We start from the raw sequence: 21,431 nt of genomic DNA on the forward strand, positions 1-21,431 counted from the left end.
GGAAAATTACTGCTCTAGTTTCCTCTTGCTTTCAGTCGTTCGCAGTACCATCACAGAAAGGCCGTTTTGGTTAGGCCAGATCAGTCAGTCATCCAGTTGCCCCTGCAACTACTGAAAAGGCTGCTGCCCGTCTTCAGGAATCACACGTTTGTCTGGCCTCTCAATAGATACCCCTGCGTTGTGGTTGCATATACCGTACGGCCATCTGTATCAATGAGACACGCAAGCCTCCCCACCAACAGCAAGGTCCATGGGGGGGGGGGGGGTTGACATTCTGTTTAAAAAAATGTGGATAAGATTATGATAAAATACAACAGTTATCCATTTTAAAATGGGGAAAAATATTTCCTTTGGTCATTATAATGGTTGGGGAGGGAGATAATGTGAATTGTTCAGAGCTGAAATAATTATGCTAATGCATGTTTAGCCACACCAGAAACTGTATGCCCAGAAATGCACATTGGTATGGATGTGTGCAGCTTAAGGAGCGTTGCTTGAAGATCAGTTCCTTTGAGTTCTGGTGTATGGCTTGAAATTACACAATTACATACATCTTTATTGCTCCCAGCTCAAAATGCCGACAGACACCGAGATTTGTGAAGAAAAACAGGTACATAAAACAATTGATAGTTTAGCTTTAAATCTTCTGTCATCTTACTTGGATATAATTATACCTCCCTACATCTTTGCTTCTCAGGGACAGCGCGAATATATATTTTATGTGCAGGCCATTTAAAGAACCTACGCAACTGACCCCCCCCCCCCCTTCCCCCACGTACTGCAGTGATCCGTATCACTGTATATCAGTACATACACTGGTGGTGCATTACATCTGCACCTTTCTTGTATTTTAAACTCTTTGCCTGTCAGGGTACTGAGACCTTTATTCGTGGTCAAGTTTACTTTGTTTGCTCCCGAACATGTCATTACATAACATGATTATCTAATTTTGTTTAATGTACACTTTAAAAATTATTGGTCCTACTATTTACAAAATTTTTTAAGGTTGTGTCAACAGACACATTTGAATTGAGAGTCTGTAGTTTGATTGTCAGAATCTAACCGCTGCTACTGCGGTATTGTCAGCGCATGCACCTCATGACATATACTGTGCGTGCACTTGATTTTGTTAACATTGCAGTTAAGTTGAGCTGTCAATGAGTGTGCTACAATTTCCTTTATACACTCAAAGTCAATAAAAGTGTTCACTCCAACGTGGTGTGCTGAGGCTTGTGTGTAGTGGAACCACTGATGCTCTGGTGAGGAAGTTCATCATTTACGGTCCAGGCATTTGTTCCTGTCCTAATCCACATGTTTCAGTGGTTGCACCAGGCTCAAGCTGTCAGCATCCCAATGACACTTGAATGGGTTCAAGGTAAGCCTCCAATGTCTTTATTTATTTCCATATCCTATCTGTGGTAGAATGTCTTGTCAATAACAGAGTTCATAAAGGATATAAACGTTTGTACTATCCCAGCATTGGCACACTTTACTTTTTTTTCAACAGAAACATAGAGAATTAAAAACACATTCAGCGTTATACTGCATCATACTTTTTACATTTCATCATTGTTACAATCACCTAAGTGTTAAATTTTAAAATGTATTGACCCACAAGGTTTGCATATTTCTTACTCCGTACATATACCTTTTCATGTAGCATTAACATTTCTTTACATAAATATTGTACAAAAATTTACATAAACTCTGCACAGAAATTATACATACTAGTCAGTTAATATTAGTACATTTGTTGGGATTTTAAGTCATGTAACGTCTTTCAGTTCTTACGTCGTCATTCTCATTACATTTTGCTCTTTGGTATTTCCCTTCTGAATGTTCATTCGTGAACAATCTGTATTCATAGTCTCATCTCACTTTAACATTACATAGGTTTTCATTTGGTAGCATGAGACCTAAGTTCAACCTTTTTATAAATTTGGTGCACTGTAGCTTTTTACACACACATTCACACCATTACACTCACATATTTTTGTACATATAATTATTTATTTTCGGTGCGGTCCTTATGCTTTGGCACTAAATGCCTAACTATTGTCTTCCCTATCCTACCCAGGACATGACTCTGCATCAGTCGCTGTAAGGACGCTTAAAAACTAACTTAAAACTAAGTACGCAATTGGTCACTGGCTACTAATTCATCACACTTTCATTATTCATATTTTCAATTTCTATCAGTGTGTAGTTTATTCTTTATCAATTCTTTATGAGTTGTAAGAGAAAACATGTTCATACTGTGGTTGTCATTTTGATTTGCCTTTTCGTACCCGGAAAGAAAGGTGATGTCATAGGCAGGGCACAATCCCATCTCTCGTAGTATATTCCAGACTTAGTTTATATTCCTTCATTCCTCATGTAGATATTTCCTTTCATGTAGTGTGCAGATAGCCACTGGTGTAAATGTGAACAGTTTGTACTTAGTATCACAATGTGTAGCTAGTTTTCTGCAGATAGTGTTCACTTCGTCCTCTGTGTATATATTCCTTAGCTTTGTTCTTCCTAATTTCTTAATCTTAGTTTAGTTCTGTAGTGCAGACATTTTATTTCCCTGGTAGTCAGCTCATATTAGAAAGTTTTCTCTAAGCGCAGATTGTCTGGCATTTCTTTGCTAAGCTACGATCATTGTCTGGCACAATTTGCGACTTACACTGTGTTGGATGCAGTTCTGTCCCACTCCACTTCACCATTTACACATGCTGCGTCTCAATTGCATGCCTACTGTGTGTTTAAACAATACAGTGAAAAATTAAATAGTTTCTCACACTCAGTGAGGCTAATGTTTTCTGAGCTTTTTGGCTTGTAAATATACTATGAAAATCTTACATAAATAAAACTTAATCCTAATAAGGCATACACATGAAATAGGCCAAATGAAATATTTCCTTACTACTAAACATCAATGGTAATAAGTCTATTCAAGTGGACAGTATGTCATCTCTTATATACATTGATTGCCCCAAGCCGTCAGTATCAAATTGTGTTGATTGCACAAATTCATGTATATCTTTGTTCGGTAGAGCCATTTTCCCTTACTGCTATTTAAGTAGAGTTTTTGATATAACAAATGGCCCTATGTAGAGCAGTTGCCACTTGCGATTTAACTTACCGTACTTTGTTGATTTTGGATGAGTCCTCTGGAGAACTTCTTGTCCTACATGGTACTCTGCAGTGCCTCTTTAATTTCTTATCATGCAATTGTTTCTTGTATTTTGCTTTTTCTTCATTGCTAACCAGTGCCCAATATATTTTCTCCTCATGCAATATTTCCTTCCTAGGGACCCTGGGTGGAAGTTCTTCCTGATTGTCTTTTGTCAAACAGCAGTTCTGTAGGTCTAAAGCCAGTTAAGCTATGTGGGAGATTGTTAATAACTTGATGCAATGGGGTAACATATCCCATTCACCTTGTGTGTTTGTGCGGGCTCAGATAAATCTGTTACAATCCTTAAATATCCTCTCTATGGGACTTGCTTCGTTCATGAACTCTTTCCAATGCTTGCCTGCAAAATATGACATTTTCTCCATCATCAGTATTTCCGGCTTGCCTACTCTGGGTAGATAATCCGTTGTAACCCTTCTGATGATGGTGCTCGCAGTCACTGACTGCACTGCATACAATTTGACATACTTGGGGAAAACATCATATAGAGCAACAACGTATCTTTCACCTCCTTTACCTTGTGGATATTTCTAGCTGTGTCCAAGGAAACTATCTCCAAGGGTCTTTTACAAAATATTGGAGATAGTTCAATAAGTAGTTTTGACTTATTTGAATGCTTAGCCTTCTGACAGACACCACATTTCTGTATAACCTGCAGAACTTTTATCTTAAATTTGGATAGTAACAATAAGTGCTTGTCTTACTAAGGCATTTGGAGATGCTGTAGTCTCCCCAAATATTGTGTGTGTGTAACAAAGTCGTTAACATGATCCTCTGGTAAACAAACACAGCACTGGCTGTGCTCTGGGTGAAACAATACACCTTGTTAAATAATGAGAAAATTTGTTCAACCTGTCATCTATGTTCTACAACAGTTTTAGCCTCACCTTTTGCCACGTAGGATCCTTCTGTTGTAGCTGCTCCTTGCTTTTTAAACATCTTAACGTAGTAGGGCTGTTGTATTTTTATCTTTCATCAACAGGAGCCTGATTTCATAACTGTTCTCCACGAATTCCAAGAATTCATCTAGACCTTGTGGAACCCTCGGTAAGGCATTGGCAATTACGTTTGATACAAGCAATTTCAAAATTAAAAATGGAAAATCCAGGATGGAATGTAAGAAGGAAAGTTGCTACTCACCATATAGGGGAGATGCTACAAACACACACACACACACACACACACAAAAGCTACACAAAAGCTCACACACACACACACACACACACACACACACACACAAGCAAGACAGCACGACTGCAGCCTCTGGCAACTGAAGCCACTCACTCACACACACACACACACACACACACACACACACACACACACACACACACAAGCACGACTGCAGCTTCTGGCAACTGAAGCCACTCTGTGAGCAGCAGCACCAGTGCATGATGGGAGGTGCGAGTAACAAGGCTGGGGTGGAGAGGGGGAGAGATAGTAGGGTAGGTGTGTGGGGGACTGTGAAGTGCTGCTGGAGAGCATGGGGACGAGGTGGAGAGATTGTAGAGCAGCTATGTGGAGTCGGGAGGTTAGACAAAGGGCAGGGGATAGGTGTGTGGGGGTGGGGGTAGCGGAAATGGAGGGAAGTAAAATGACTGGGTGCAGATGTGGAATAGGGGCTGTGTAGTGCTGGAATGGGAACAGGGAAGAGGCTGGATGAGTGAGGACAATGACTAATGAAGGTTGAGTTCAGGAGGTTACCTGGAACATAGCATATACTGTAGTGAAATTTCCCACCTGTGCAATTTAGAAAAGCTAGTGTTGGTGGGACAGATCCATATGGCACAGGCTGTAAAGCAGTCATTCAAATGAAGGAAGTTGTCTTGGGCAGCATGCTCAGCAAGTCTGGTCCACTTATTTCTTGGCCACAGTTTGTCAGTGGACATCCATCCAGACAGAAAGCTCGTTGGTTATCATGCCCATATAATGTGCAGCACAGTGGTTGCAGACCCTCAGTAAATTTCAAGAGGGACCACACTGAGGCCTTCACAGACTGTATTTATCCTCCCAACTTTGTACAAAAACAAAGCTCCCATGCCTTATCTTTTCAGTCTCCCACTATCCCCCAAAGTCTCACCGTCCGGCCACAGAGGAGCATTCCCCTTATAATCAGTACCACCCAGCGCTGGAGCAACTGAATTACATTCTCTTCCAGGGTTTTGACTACCTCTCGCCACACCCTGAAATAAGAAATGTCCTGCCCACTATCCTTCCCACCCCTCCCACAGTGGTATTCCACCATCCACCAAACCTACAAAATATACTCGTCCATTCCAACACAACCCCTGCTCCCAAACTCCTTACCTCAAGGCTCATATCCCTGTAATAGACATGGATACAAGACCTGTCCCATACATCCTCCCACCACCACCTACTTCAGTCTGGTCGCAACATCACTTATCCCATCAAAGGGAGGGCTACCTGTGAAACCAGTCATGTGATCTACAAGCTAAGCTGCAACCATTCTGCAGTATTCTATATTGGCATGACAACCAATAAGCTGTCTGTCTGCTTGAATCTCCACCGACAAACTGTGGCCAAAAACGAGGGGACTACCTTGTTGCTGAGCATGCTGCCAAACATGGTATCCTTCATTTCAATGACTGCTTCACAGCCTGTGCCACATGTATCCTTCCCACCAACACCAGGTTTTCTGCATTGCACAGGTGGGAACTTTCCCCACAATATATATTACATTTTTGTAACCCTCCTGGCCTCAACCTTCGTTAGTTATTGTCTCACCCATCCAGCCCCTTCTGTTCCCATTCCAGCACTACACAGCCCTCATTCCACCCAGTCTTTTCACTTCTCTCCTTTTCCGCTACCCCCTGCCCCCCACCTCTCCCCTGCTCACTGTCTAACCTTCAGACTGTACACAGCTACCATACCCTCGTGCCACCTTGTCCCCCAGCAGCACTTTCCTGTCCCCCATCCCTACTCTACTATTCCTTCCCCTCCCTGCCCCAGCCCCCTCCTTATCCCTACCCCGTTGCCTCCCATCATGCACTGGTGCTGCTACTTGCAGTGTGGCTTCAATTGCCAGAGACTGCAGTCGTGTGTGCGAGTTGCACGTGTGTTTGTCTGTCGTCTATTTTTGACGAAGGCCTTGCTGGCCGAAAGCTTTTCTGCTACCCCCTGCCCCCCACCTCTCCCCTGCTCACTGTCTAACCTTCAGACTGTACACAGCTACCATACCCTCGTGCCACCTTGTCCCCCAGCAGCACTTTCCTGTCCCCCATCCCTACTCTACTATTCCTTCCCCTCCCTGCCCCAGCCCCCTCCTTATCCCTACCCAGTTGCCTCCCATCATGCACTGGTGCTGCTACTTGCAGTGTGGCTTCAATTGCCAGAGACTGCAGTCGTGTGTGCGAGTTGCACATGTGTGTGTCTGTCGTCTATTTTTGACGAAGGCCTTGCTGGCCGAAAGCTTATATGTGACTGTCTTTTTGTTTTCCCTATCTGCAACTCAGCATCTTCACTATATGGTGAATAACAACTTTCTATTTCATAATATTGTTACAATTTTAAAATTAAATTCCTGTAAATACAAACTACACCTAGGAATCCTTCCGTGTGAGTTTACAAGTTAGAAGGAAGGAAAAAGACTGATGGTTGCAATACATCTTGGTGTGCTTTCCCCACAGGTAATATTCGAACTTTTTGAACACTCATATTAACATGAGAGCTTCCAATTCAGTCACGGAATATGCTTGTTCAGCTTCAGATAGGGTTCTACTAGTGAAATTAATTACCTTGGTGGTAACTCCCTATTTGTGTCAGTTATTTGGAATAAAGAAGCGCCAAGTCTAAGGATGGTGCGTCTGTACACAGACAAAAATCCTGGTCATGTCGGGATAATGTAAGATGCTGGCATTCAAAGGAGCTTCTTTAATGTCAAAGTCAGTTTGGCATGCAGGGATGGTTCTTCTGAAAAAGATTCAATAGAGCATCACTGTTTAAAAGCTGCTGTGGTATAAATTTTCTGAAGAAAGATACTAATCCCAGATATCCCTTGACCTGTTTCTCATTTTGAGATACAGAGCAGTGTCTGACACCATCAAGCTTCTTAGGGTCTGGAAGTATGCCTTGAGGTGATATTATGTGTCCAAGGAATTTAATCCTTTCCTTGCCAAAATGTGACCGCATTAGGTTGGCTGCGACTCCATATTAAGAAAACCTATACAAGACTTCAGCTAAGTGCCTTAAGTGAGGCGCAATCAGTAAATCAAGTTTAGCAATCTATTCATCTCTTTCCTCATAGACTGCTTCTTGGCCCATGGAATGGGATAAGATGAAAAGCAGAAGGTTTCGTGTGGGGTACATCTCCATTTTGTATCTGTAACCTTTGATTATGGCAGGGTGTAGCATTCATGCAGTCTTCAGGTGGCAAACATGGGGCAGCCATGTCAGATGAAGGTCCAAGTAATGGACTGAGCTACACATCTAGGTGCTGGTTGCCTAAATAAAGTTCTGGATTGGAGTGTACTATAGGTTTACAGCAATAAACGCATAACTCGCATTTTGGAGGGAGAAAACTGGAAGCCATGGGAAAGGACCCACGCAGAGACCCATTGGATGGTGCTTTGGAGCTGGCATTCATCAGATGCTACTGAGAGGGAGCTGCACCAGATGCAAAAATCATTGACATGCAATGCTGGGGTCACCAGAGACCCAAAAGAAGATACACAAGCCCATTGACGGTAATGAGGAAGAGTGTGACACTTAACACAGAAACCTGTGGGATACCTTTTCCTTGGACTTATATTTCTTCTTCTTCTTCTTCTTCTTCTCCTCCTCCTACTGGACAGGCTTCTGCCAGGTCTGGGACAGAAAGACAGTGAGTGACTTTGGGGCGCACAGATGTGCCTTGTGACCGAGTTGTGGTAGTAGGCTTCCAGCCAGAGAGACATTGGGAGGGGGGGGGGGGGGTGTCCACGGTGAGGGGGGGGGGGGGGCAGGAGCCCCATCACCAGTGGGTGCCGAGCAAGGGTGGGGCATTTCTTCGGTTAGGGAGGGTGAGTAGCAGCTGGAGGGACAGGTGTGAGAACCACAAGGGAGAGGGCGATGGGGCTGGGGTAAGGTAGATGGAGGAGCGGAAAATGATGTATCAGAGGCAAAAGTTGAAGAAATCGACACTGGGTGGACTCGGTCATATTTTTAGCGAGCCTCAGCATAAGATAGGTGATCTCGGTATATGTACTCTGGATTTTCTTTTCTCTCTCATAAGCTGGGCAATCTGGTGAGTGTGGAGAGTAGCGGTCATGGCAATTTATACACACAGGTGGTGGAACACAGGGGCTTCCCTCATGGAGTGGGTGTCCACCGTCACCACACAGAGGGTCCACCTGCGGGCACACAAGTGCCCAAAAAGCAAGCACCAAAAGTACCTCATCGGTGGCAGGACATACAGCTTGAAGTCACATCGGTAACACATGGCCTTTACTTACTCTGGGAGGGATTCACCTTCAAAAGCCGAATAAGTTGTCTTTATGACACTTCCTACACATATAGAACAAAGTGAATGTTGCATTACTTCAGATTAGCCTGGAGTTCATCAGTTTGAAGAATAAGGTTCTGATGAAAAATCACTAAATTCCTGGACCATATTCAGTGACTGGTCTGGCATAATAAACACTGGGATGTCGCCAAGACTATCACAAGCATGAGAAGGGCTACGGACTGGGCGGAAGAAGCAGCTTTGATCAGCAGGGTGCCCGAACGCATGTTACTGAGGGACTCCATTTCACCAAACGTATCCTCAGTATTCTCCACAAAAAACAATGGCTTTGTGGCAGTGGATATGTTCCCATCCATCCTAGTACAGACCAAGTAGCAGGGAAAGTGTTTCATCCATCCCAAGATGGCGAACCTGCCATTCCTCCCATGGTGCAGCCAGGGAAGGAAAGGCTGCAGGGTCATATGAAGCAGCGTTCAATGAGCAATTACTACTCAGAGAGACGACCATTTGAGAATGGCCAGATTTTTGCAGCTTGACACGCTTCATGCGACAAGCATCCACCTTGACACCACTCACCCAGCCAAAGAAAGGGCTGCCTGGCATGGCACTGCTGGGAATTCCAATGCTCCAATATGACAAGCAACCACTTCTTGGTATACACAGCAAGGCAACAGCTCACTTATCAGTAGTGTGATCCCTGTATTGCCAACGGACTGTCAGATGGGTACATAACAGCCCCATCACACAGACTAGCTACAACTGCTGGTGACCTAGTGGGGTGAAGAGGGACTGCCGCAGGGAATGAAGAGGTGACAGAAGAGGGAGGGAGGAGGCAGAATCCAGCCACACATGCTACGATAGGAGTCCTTCCCCACATGGGTCATGCTAAAGAAAATTTAGAAGTGGAGGTCAAACCCTAAGGGGGACCAAATGCCAAAAACGATGAAAGAGAACAGGCAAGTGGAACAATATTGCAAGGAATACAGGGATAGCCAGGTCCACATTAATCAGAACACTGTGAGAGTGGAAGGGGGGAGAAGTGGGGAAGGAGTGTGGATGGGGGAGGGAAGGGCATGGTGAAGGAAATGCAGCCAAGGAAGGACAAATGGGCTGCAATAGCTTGGGGCCCCGTGTGCACCATGCACAAATTCATGAAAGAAAAATGAGCCTCCTGGGTGGGGGTATAAAAGTTTGTGTATGACAAAACCCAAAGGTTGAGTTGGTTAGTAATTTTCAATAGCCTTTGAACTAATGAGATAATGACTAAATATGAGAATATTTCTGGGAGAGGTTGTGTTTGTGTGTGTGTTTTATACAATGGGAAGGGAGCATTTTCCATAAACATTTTCATCGATAATTGGGTAACCAACTTTCTCCATCCTAGGAGCCAATAGCATATATGACTTAAGGTTGGTAATTGTGGGGGACCAAACAGTGTTGGTGGTGGTGGTTAGTGTTTAACGTCCCGTCGACAATGAGGTCATTAGAGACAGAGCGCAAGCTCGGGTTAGGGAAGGATTGGGAAGGAAATCGGCCGTGCCTTTTCAAAGGAACCATCCTGGCATTTGCCTGAAACGATTTAGGGAAATCACGGAAAACCTAAATCAGGATGGCCAGAGACGGGATTGAACCGTCGTCCTCCCGAATGCTTGTCCAGTGTGCTAACCACTGCGCCACCCTGCTCGGTCCAAACAGATTTTATAGCAATGAATATTAGGGTATGTATAATCCTTGGTGTCACACTGCAGTGCCATTTGTACTATAGATTGAGGAATACACCACAGGTCACCTCCATCTGTGCGGTAAGCAGACAAGTTATTGAGGGAAAAAGAACTCCCAATGAATGTCTCTTAGGCTAAGCACCGTTATTCTATCTGTTTTAAATGATTTATAATAATACATATGTTGGTATTCTGGAATTGCAACATGGAAATGGCGGAGGTAACCTTCTCTGTAGCAAGACCTGAGGTGGATGGTGGGACATCTGGCAGCATTAGCTGGGGGTATTCATCAATGCAGTTTGGTGATGTTCAAAGGAAATACCCACTTCTCCCTCTCAAAAGGTTTGTTGATTTAGGAAGGGGCCCACAACTTTGAACAGAGGTGGTGTTACCTGGAACTTTCACAGAATTTGTTTTCATGCCAACTGGATGAAGCCAGCCCTTTTTTTCCAGTCTTCGAAGTATGACAGATGATTGAAGGTCTCATATGGACAAACTTTCTATTGCTTAAAAAAAAGAAATAAAGAAAAGGGGTGAGGGAGGGAGGGGGTGGCAAACTTGAAACTTGGGATGGAGATGGCTCTAGCAGTTTGTAGACAGTTGTGATTATTCATATTAGTAATCACCCTGAAGATTTCTGCCACCATTTCAACACACAGTTCTGAACTACAGTAAGGAAAGCTTAACAACACAACTATGTACCATGACTTAATTTTGTTGAGAATACTTGTCCTTCAGATGCTGATATGAAGGTACCTGTTTTCCTTTGGCAATCTCTACATGCACTATATGAAATGACTGCTGCAGTGTTCCAGATTTGATTTGATTTTGGCAGGGAAGCTAACACAGTTTTGGTCTAACCCACCACTGCCCACACCGAAACTGAATTTATTGTACGGTATCACTCCCTGTATATCTAGCAAAGCCAACCAATGCCCTTAAATAGTGCAAGGAGTCCCTTTACCAGTTTTTTGTTAGACACAATTTCTTCGGGTGTAGTTGTCCTGAAAATTCTCTCTCTCTTGCTCTCCAATGCCATGCATTTGAAGATTAGGTGTGATGCAGTTTCTTCACTCCCATCACAGTTCCTACATTTAGGGTCTTCTTCTGTTATACCCTTTGTATGTAGGTGTTTTTTGAAATTCCCATGGTCGGTCATCAGTCCAACCATGAGTTTAATCTCTTTCCTGTTCAAGCCCAGGATTACAGAGCTTCTTTTAAAACATGGCTTTGGCATCATTATCTTACCATGTTTTTGTTTATAGACCTTGGTCCAGTATTCTATGTGTTATTTTGTATGCCCGTTCCATGGTTCTAGTTTGATCATAGCTTTGGTGATTGTAAGGACAGGTTCCAGTCCAATGAATGAAGTCTTTCCCCCATCCTGGCCAATCTATCAACTTGTTCATTGTCACCAATCTCTGAGTGGCCAGGGACCCACACTAGATTTACCCTATTGTTTCCCCCTAGCTCTATCAGAGCCCTGTGACATTCTGCAACAATCTTGTTGCAGGAGCTGCCAATGATTTCAGGGCTGCATGAATAGATGTAGATGCTGTGGTCTTTGTAGCACCTATGCATATTCTCCTCCACACAAATGATCTGATTGCAATGATTTCGGCTTGGAATTCTGAGGCCAGTTTTCCTAGAGAGATGATGCCCTCCAGTCTTGGCTGAACCCCGTACACCCCAGCCCCCACACCTTGGACTGATCTGTCAGTGAACCAGACATGTCCCTTGTACAGTGTCGAACTGTTTTTCCCACTTTTCCCTGCTTCCAATTATTATACTGTAAGGCTTGCTGAAGCAGTTGAGAGTTGTTATATAGTCGGCCGGCATTTCCCCAGCCATTCCTATATTTACCTCACTCACTATTTTAGTGTGTGAATCTGGATAACCCAATGATATCCCATTTTTACCAGTTTTGAGTCTGTATGCACCAGCTGCTGCCTTCATCTTGACTCAAAGGTGTAGTGGAGGCATGTCCAGCATGGTTTCCATCCCAGAGGTTGGTGTGCTACTAATTCTGCCTGTTATGGCTAAGCAGGCTAGTCTCTGCACCTTAGCAAGCTCCTTAGCAGCAACCTGCTGTTCTACTTTCTTCCACCACACTACAGACCCAGAGGAGATACTAGGTTTAACCACCGTGGTGTATGTCCAGTGCATACCTCTGGGGCTTAGGCTCCAATTTTTGCCACAAGCCCTTCTGGTACTCACTAGAGTACCTTTCACCTTGGAGCAGATGCTCTTAATGTTAGGGGTCCATGTTAGTTTCTAATATAAGGTTACCCCTGGATATTTCACTATCCCCTTCACAGGTAAAGTTTCATCAAAGAGCTTTAGATTCCAACTTGAGTGTTGGATATGCTTCTTCATGAATGGTACCACAACAGTCTTTTTAGGATTAACCCTTAGATCCTGTTTAATGCACCAGTCTTGCACAGTGTCCAATGCACCTTGTGCTATATTCCTAACTTGTCAGTAAATTTACAAAATATTACTATGACACAATCATCTGCGTAACCTTGGCAATAGCACTGTCTGGAATTTAGTTGCTCAATGAGTTCATTCACCACTAGATTCCACAATAAAGGGGCAAAAATCCTCTTGTGGACAACCTTTTGTGGTGTTAATTACCATCTTTTCATTCATCATGGTAGCCTCTGCCTTCCTTCCACTAAACATGGTCCTAGTCCACCTAAATATAGCGGTCCCTAGGTCATGCACCTCTACTGCCCTAACCAGGGAATCGAAGGTTGTGTTACTAAATGGCCCCTTGGTGTCCAGAAAGATGCAAAGGGCTATTTATTGAAAGTGGAGAGCTTTCTCCACCCTCCCAACGAGTTGATAGGGAGCTGTCTCACATGATTACATGGTTGATGTACATGTCGGTTTGAATGTAGAGGAGCCCTAATTAGCCTCCTCTGCCCAACATGTATGTTAACCAGTTTTCCCAACGTTTTAAGAATGAAGGAGGACAGCCTGGTTGCTCTCATATCCTTGGTCTTGGTTTGATGTTCCAGTTTTCCTCTGAGGTCTTTGTCAAATTGGAGCATTATACGTCGACACAGATAATGCCATGGATCATATTAATACCCTCCCCCATCCCCAGGCATGGCTATGGAAGGAGGTAGGTTAACGGATTGTAAATTTCCACATTAAACTTTCTTCTTCCAGTCACAGACAGATGGTATTACACAATCATCATCTGGTGTAAATTTAATTCTTTTCACTTGCAAAGTGTCTATCATCATGCCACCTACTCCAGTCAAGTGCGCTCTTCCATGAGCATCACATCAAGGTCCAATCAACTAAGCAAGGTCTACAGTTTTGACGGTGTATGATGATCCCATCACCTCAGACTGGCTACCACACAGTTGACAGGAGCAGTTCATGCACTGAGGTTGTGTAGGTGGCCACTGTATGCCATAGATGGGGGGAGGGGGTCTCATCTGAAATGTCATGCTCCAAAGGTGCTAAACACTATGATAAAAATTTGGGAAAAATAAAAGTGAGCCAAACCCTGAAGTGGGAACAACTCTTGAATATACCTAAAGATGATAAAAGAAAGCAATCTGAGCAATCACATTCAGAACCTAAGAGTTGGAGGAGGGTGGGAAATGGATTGCAGCACAAGAACTGAGGAGAAAAATGGTGCTTTTCCTTGTGGACACATGCTCGCTATGCGTATACTCATGTAAGAGTCATAGCCTGCAGAGAGGAAAAGATTTCCAAATGAACTTCCCAAATTTTTGACATCTATAGAGTTTCAAGTAGCCTATCTAATGATGAATGTCAGATTTTGAAACATTAAGATACTATGGGAGGAAGCACCACCAATGGACTTAACTTGCAACTTTGCGACTTCCAGTCACAGTTGCAACGTAATGCTACAGCCATCCAAAGACTAATTTACATACACAGGCACAAAACAATGATAAATTCAATGCTCCCATTTACTTTTTACCTATACAAATTTCAGAACGAAAATATCTATCTTCATGGTTTACAAGTTTAATTCTAGATTTTCCATTGTGCCCTGGTGAAGCAGCCACACTTGTAGGAGGTTGTAATGCTAAAAGTTGCTTCACCATTAATGGATGATGAAGTTACACTATTTTATTTGAATTTTATCTCACATGACACACTGATGTGTGAGTGCACTGGTCACATAGAATACTTTAAGTGAATGCTTTGAAAGTAAGCGGCCTATTTTATAAATATACTACATTGGGGAAGTAGGACTACTGTCAAGTAAAATAAGGAAATGAGGCAATCAAGATTTCTTATGCAAGTACTTTCAAAAATTAGTGCCAAATTGTTTTTATATAATGAATGGAAGCAGATAAGGAATCCATACGACACCACACCGTAATGGGTACGATTCTTCAAGCCCAAGTCTCTAAACTAGTATGAACTGTGGTATATTCAGTGAATTCTTTTCGTTAAGCACCTACAAACATTTGTCATTTTAAGAGGTAGCTAGTACATTCTAGACTAAGTTATATTTTCCTGTTACTGCCAGAGTGTGTGAAGTATGAACTGTCATTTCATATTGCAATTTTGTATTAGGTCTGACTCCGGTTACATGTATCCACTGTTTAATAATGTTTATTTCTTTTTTCTGAACCTGCCAGAGACAACTGTAATTTGTTCAGCCTGTGTCTCATGGATCTAAAAGGAGTAAATTTGTGTGATGCACAAAATGCTGGTAGTAACTAATTCCATACACACTGATAAGAAATGCCACATTTTACTTGACTGTCTTTTATTCTCTGACCAGAGGGCGGTGGTTTCTTTGCCACCGGATTTGCCCTCTATTTTGCAAGACGACGCAGCGACTGTGGTTAAGGTCTTACGGTTTTGTGTCCTGTCCAATCTGTTGCCTCGGATTTTAGAGAGAGGATTTTAATGTGCTGCTGGGTGACTGGCTCACCCAGGTTTTAGGTAAGAGGTCCGCCAGTCACGATTACCTCCTTGTTTCCCTTCGGTATCTGTTTTCTTTTCCTTGTTTCCTTTCCTTTTTTAGTGTGTTTCTTCTCCTCTTGTTTTGCCGGTTTTCTGGGTTACCACTTCCTCCTGTTGACCTCTTCAATTACTTCTTCATACATTATTGTTCTTGAGATTCTCAGCAGGTGCAAGATATTTTACACAGTTCCTTCAGTCTTTTACATAAAATAAAAACACTAAATCCAATACAGTTGCATTGTTTTCATATCTGTCTTTCAATAGTGAGGAGTTGATTTGTGAATGATATGTCTATAACATAATACAATATATTTTTGAGGATGAAAGTAATTTGTTTGTATTCCTCTGAAACCACATTACTACTTTGTCAATGAGAAAATCCCGCTCTCCTTTATTAATTCCATTCTATCCCATGGCTGTCAAAAACTTAATTAAAAAACTTACAAAATGTTGGTTATTTGATATAATTTTAAAGCCACAATAACAGTGTCATTTTCTTTTCCAAATACACACCAAATTGTTGCTGGTCACAGCTACCATACAGTTTCCAGCATAATTAATGGCAACTTTGTTTATTACAGTAGTGTCATATGAATCCAAATTACATTTATGTCTTTTTATCACATTGTTATCTACAACATCAGGCCACTGGAGAACACACACTGGATTAACTTCTGAGTGGTTCGTTATTTCAGTATTATCAAATAAGTTTTTTGTGTCATACAACCACAGTCTCCCTTCGTCATCACCACATGCTAGTACACCTGATCCTATGACAAAAAATAAGAGAAAAATACAAATTAACACAAATGTTCATGAACTACAGAATCAGCCACTAAATACAACTTAAATGCAGAGAGACAAAGTCCATGTTCAGGACACAAACTTACTACACTAGCACTTTTTATGGAGTTAGGACACAAAAGAAAGAGAATAAATTGTTTTTAATGTTTGACCAGCTGTATTGTGTTCTACCAACCGTGTTTGATTTCAAATTACAATGCTTAAGAGTGTGTTGGTCTACCTTTGAAGTGCAATACAACAGTGATTCTGAATGACATGGATCTATCAAGCCCTCAGGAGGTTACCAGCAGTATGTGGCACCAGATGTATATGTACAGGTCACACTATTTTTATGAATTCTGGTCTAGCGGTTTATCGCCACAGATATGTCACCCGACAGTGTCCAATTTGCGCTGCATTGGGTTCAGATCAAGAGAATTTGTTAGCCAAGACACGAGCTCCCTATCATGCTCCTCAAATCACTGCAATTCTGACCTTGTAACACAGCCACCCACCTTCCTAGAAGATGCAGTTGCTGTTGAGGAAGACTGAGCATGATGAGCAGCAAGTGGTCCACAATGTTTGTGCAGTTGTCAGCTGTCATGGTGCCCAGATAATGTCATCCACAGTACAAAATTTAATCCACCAGCTGGCATCTGTGGTGCAGTTTTGTTTTGAGCAGCTGTTTGTGTTGATGTAGGTGTATCCAGCACTGTCACCATCATTTAACCACTTTCCATCAAGCTCATGACAATAGCAAATGAACAGACAACCAGCTTTGCAGTTTCAGAGATGCTTGTTCTGAGGTGCTGGTACATATTGACCTACCTTTGTCAAAGTGGTTACATCAATGGAGTTTCCGATGTGCAGCCCGTATTGTCATTAGAGAGATTTCCCCATTTGTCTTTGCTCCACTTGTACACTTCTCTTACAGCTTTGCTTGCTCACACCATCAACAGGTGGCACACAGCTGGGTAATGGGCTTTGGTCATTTCTGTGGAATTACATCTGGGATTTCCCCCTTAGGAGTCAGATGTACAATTTTCAGTACTCTAATTGTCTATAAATGAATATATGTTATTTAATTTTATGTTGAAAGTTATGTCTTTCTTAAATATTGCCCAGATGTGTATTTTTATACATATGATATTATGTGGTAGTGCAAATATTTATTTTGGATTGTATTATTTGTTTGAGGTCTCCTTGGGTGGCATTCAGTGGTTGGATGTCACCAGCAGACACCTTTGTATGGCAGCAAATATGACTGACTTTTCAACTCTGCTTGGGTAAAAAATGCCTTCAGTTTGTTTCAATGTTAATGAGGTCTCCACTTCGAACTTATGTGATAAATGTTCATGGTTATAAAACTCATCTGAAACTAATTGAAAAATATAGAAGAATAAGTAATACACTGAAATCAAGACTGTTTTAGGATTTTGCCACCATGAACCCTCCATTTGATGACCCTAGAATGTAAAACAAATCTGCAAGAAACAAGTTTTAATTGAAAATTGAAGAATATGAAACTTACTAGGGAGAATCCTACCACATTCAAAAAAAGAAAGGACATGAGTTACTGAAGAATACGTTAATTACGACTTGGTTACTCAAGATCCAAGAATAGTTTGCTACTTTCAACAGAACAGTGACACAGAACTTACAAATGTGGATAATTTCATTATGTTTGTGTACACTGTTGTACAATGTGCAAGACAAGGCAACTATACAAAATAAAAGAAATTAAAGACTTTATGAGTACTTCAGGTGAAAAATACAATTAAATATTGTACTTCATGTTCCACTGAAAGTGAATTAACAAATTATCTGGAACTAATATTGAATAACTCTGATTATGTGGTGTAATTTACATGTAGATAAGATCTACATCATAGAAGAACTGGAAGTGACATAAATGTTTACTTATTGAGAAGTTATTAAGAGCTGCATGTTGGAACTGAAAACCTTTTTAAAACAGTTATCGTCATTTGAAAAGAAGAAATAATAGTGCATTTTTCCTTGACAACATTAATAATTTGCAAAAATGAGAAATACATCATTAAACATTATACCACTTTTAGTAACAAATATCTTTTATCAAGTGCATTTTCCGTAAATAGAGGCAATTTAAATTGTTCTAAAATGAAAGTTAATCAAAAGTTGCATATGACAAGCAAATATAGAAGATTCACATGCACTATAACGTTACTGGATGCCAGCTCAGTCTGTTGGAAGGCTAATTCAAGAAAGCAGCAACAGAGTGTGCAGCAGACTTGCTCCGCCAACTTAACAGCGATTAGCAGCCTCCAGTTCAATCAACAGTTCCTATACAACAGAGCCAGGCAGCACAGTTGGCAAGCAACACAGAGTATCTATGAGCTACAAATCGAGGAAGTCGGCAATCACCAACCCTTAATCGGGGCGCATGACAACAGCAGATGGTGAGATGCACACTATGTCTGATATATGATCATTTAGCAAAGTACACTATCAAAATCTTGTAGGTTCTGTTTCTTTAATATATATTTTGTTGTAGAGTGATCTTTCAATTCCAAATCCTACAGTTGTTTTGACAGTCAACAGAGCAAATGTGTTGGCTAAATACCAAGATATACACTGAATCAGCCAAAACATTATGACCACTTCCCAGCACAATACTGTTTGGCACCTGGTGGCAGTGTGGGTATGTGACGCAGTAACAAAAGTATGTAAGAGGAGCATGGACAGCATATTACTCTAGTGAAGCTGTAAGCTGCAGGTGGGGAAATGCTTTGTGATTGGTGACTTTGACAAAGGGCTGATTATTATTGCTCTGTAAAGCAGTATAGAGGGTGATATGCGACATCTCTGCCAAGAGAGAGCAACACTAGTGCATGCACAAGTGTTTAGGAACACACTGTTCATTGTACATTGTTGAACACAGAGTTCTGGAGCGACCACTCCTGTGTGTTCACATGTTGACCCAATGACAATGTCAATTACGGTTACAGTGGGCATGGGACTATTGTGATTTAACTACTGATCAATGGAAACACGATAGCCTTTTGGGTGAATAACATTATTGCTACACTAGGTTGAAGGTCATCTCCACAAACGTCGTCATCGAGGTGAACAGCAGCTCAAAGTGTGCAGTGTGCCATGTATGTAGGCTGGTGTGAGCAGTATTATGCTGTGGGAGACATTCTCCTGCACTTGCATGGCACCTGTGGTAGTAATTGAAAATAGGCTTACAGCAACGAACCATCTGCATCTCTTCATGTGATATAACTTTTCAGCAGCAGGATATTTGTCCATGTCTTGCAGCAAGAATAAAGCTACAGTGGTCTGAGCAGCATTATAGTGAACTATGTTTATGTCTTGGCGACCAAATTCACTTGATGTAAATTTTATGGAACTCATCTTTGTCGCTAATGGGTGCCGTCACCACCTACGCAAATCAGCAGCCCGTTATTTATGTGAATTACTCGACCTGTGTATAGACATCGAATGCTACATAACTCTATGTACCTACCAACAAACTGTAGGATCCTTAATATTCAGAATCAAGTAACAAACAATATTCAATTGTAATAGAAAGTTTGTTCAGAGATTTTAGTTAATTATTAAATGATACCGATAAAGGGAAAAATATACGAGTTATTAGTAGTACATTGATCAGTTTCCATAGCAATTTTGAAACTATTTACGTTAACATTTGTTCAGAGGTTGACAAAATGGCTTTCACATAGGGAAGGTAACTCTAGAAACAATTATGCAGTCAACAAAAACAGAAAAAAAAGAAGAAGTACACCAATAAAGGCCATGTTTTCTCAAATGAACAAAGAATTTTATCAAATAGGTAAAGGATTATCTAATTTCAGAGATAAACTTTTAGATTTTGGTTCTCACTTCAATACAGATAGACAGTGAAGAAAAAACAATATATTTACGAAAAAACAAGGTAGAAGATTTCGATGATCATTTAGATACAGGGGAGAAAAGACTGACCGTGTTAAACATGCAGAAATTTGTCATAGTGAAACTGATCATAATGACAGCAATTTCTTCTCTTAATACCAATAAGTTAAAACTTCAGATACTAAAGAGAAATTTCAACTTTCTGTTATACAGAAAAGTTGCTGTATTAATACTGAGAATTTATCATCTTCTGTTACTACTTATAAATTACTACTTTTATTAACCCTCAAGCGGTAACACGAGCTGGCAGGCTATGCACTTTGTACACACGTAGTCAAAAACTGTCATTGTGCTACCAAGGGAAACAGGTATGAGCTATATCACAGTTCAGTCTTAGTTTATTTAAACAACAATACAAAAAACTCACATTATGTTGCTAATTTACTATTTCATTAAACAAATAAGAAACTTTCATATCATTCTATTGTTGCAGCTGACATATCAATCTATTCCAACATTTTTTTTAAGCACATACTGAACAAAAACACTCATTGAGATATAAAAGAACAAAGGTTTATATATTGAAGAAAAATCAGTTATCACAAAGTTCCTTCCATCTACACAGTTCATTGTCTTGCACATTTTCGGGAAATGTTATACTTTTCTCACATGTATGCACTGTTTTTACATGTCCTTTGCAAACAACGCTATGGCACAAATTACACCTTACGGTAATAGACTCGTTTCTTGCACATCCACATGTCACACAGAAACCTCCTTTCTAGGTAGTAGCTCCTCAGTTCTTTCAACACGTTGATCTTAGTATTTCACGAGGAAAGTTGCAATGTTGGCAGGAAGTTAAGGAATATTAGCTCATCCAGAAGTTGAGCCTTCATAAGGGGCAGAGGTAAATATTCCAAGAAAATTCTTCTCTTTTCTTCTGGATTTGCCTCATTTGCATGAAAATGATTCTTGCTATATCCATCACAGCATAGAACACAAGCAATGGCTATCTTCTTGTCACCTGTGCGACGGTATACGAACCTTCCAGTCGATAAACTATGTCGACTCATTGCTTTGTTATATTGTAACCCAAAACTATCTCTGGTCTACCTGCAACTTTGTCAATGGTTCCAAAATCATGCGTAGCTGAAAGTAATGTAACTGCCATGTTTTGTTTCAGCACATACAAAACTAGCATCATATCATTCTGAAAACCAAATAAAGAGGAGTGGATAGCCCTACATTTTCCAGGTAAAAGTTCTTGTGGGATCTTGCGTTTGTTTTTTCTCAATGTGCTGATGCATGTTAGTCACTTTTTCGAAAGGGAGTTGGCTAAGGAATAGGTAGTGTACCAATTATTCATTGTAACGTTTCTTCCTGAGCCTTCAGTGTGAGTAACTAGCCTTCCTACAATATCATAGGG

The 21,431-nt window shown here is 41.3% G+C and overlaps 1 protein-coding gene across 1 annotated transcript in view; it reads right to left on the reverse strand.

The window, feature by feature from the left end:
- Positions 1-15,776: 15,776 nt before the first annotated feature.
- Positions 15,777-21,431, reverse strand: part of LOC126267589 (leucine-rich repeat and WD repeat-containing protein 1-like) — a 125,820-nt gene continuing 120,165 nt past the window's right edge. Inside the window, exon 6 of the mRNA XM_049972890.1 lies at positions 15,777-16,098. Within this exon, the coding sequence (XP_049828847.1) occupies positions 15,818-16,098 (281 nt within the window). The 3' untranslated portion in view covers positions 15,777-15,817. The remainder of the gene's footprint in view (positions 16,099-21,431) is intronic.

The sequence above is a fragment of the Schistocerca gregaria genome, chromosome 4, assembly GCF_023897955.1.
Source record: "Schistocerca gregaria isolate iqSchGreg1 chromosome 4, iqSchGreg1.2, whole genome shotgun sequence".
NCBI lineage: Eukaryota > Metazoa > Arthropoda > Insecta > Orthoptera > Acrididae > Schistocerca > Schistocerca gregaria.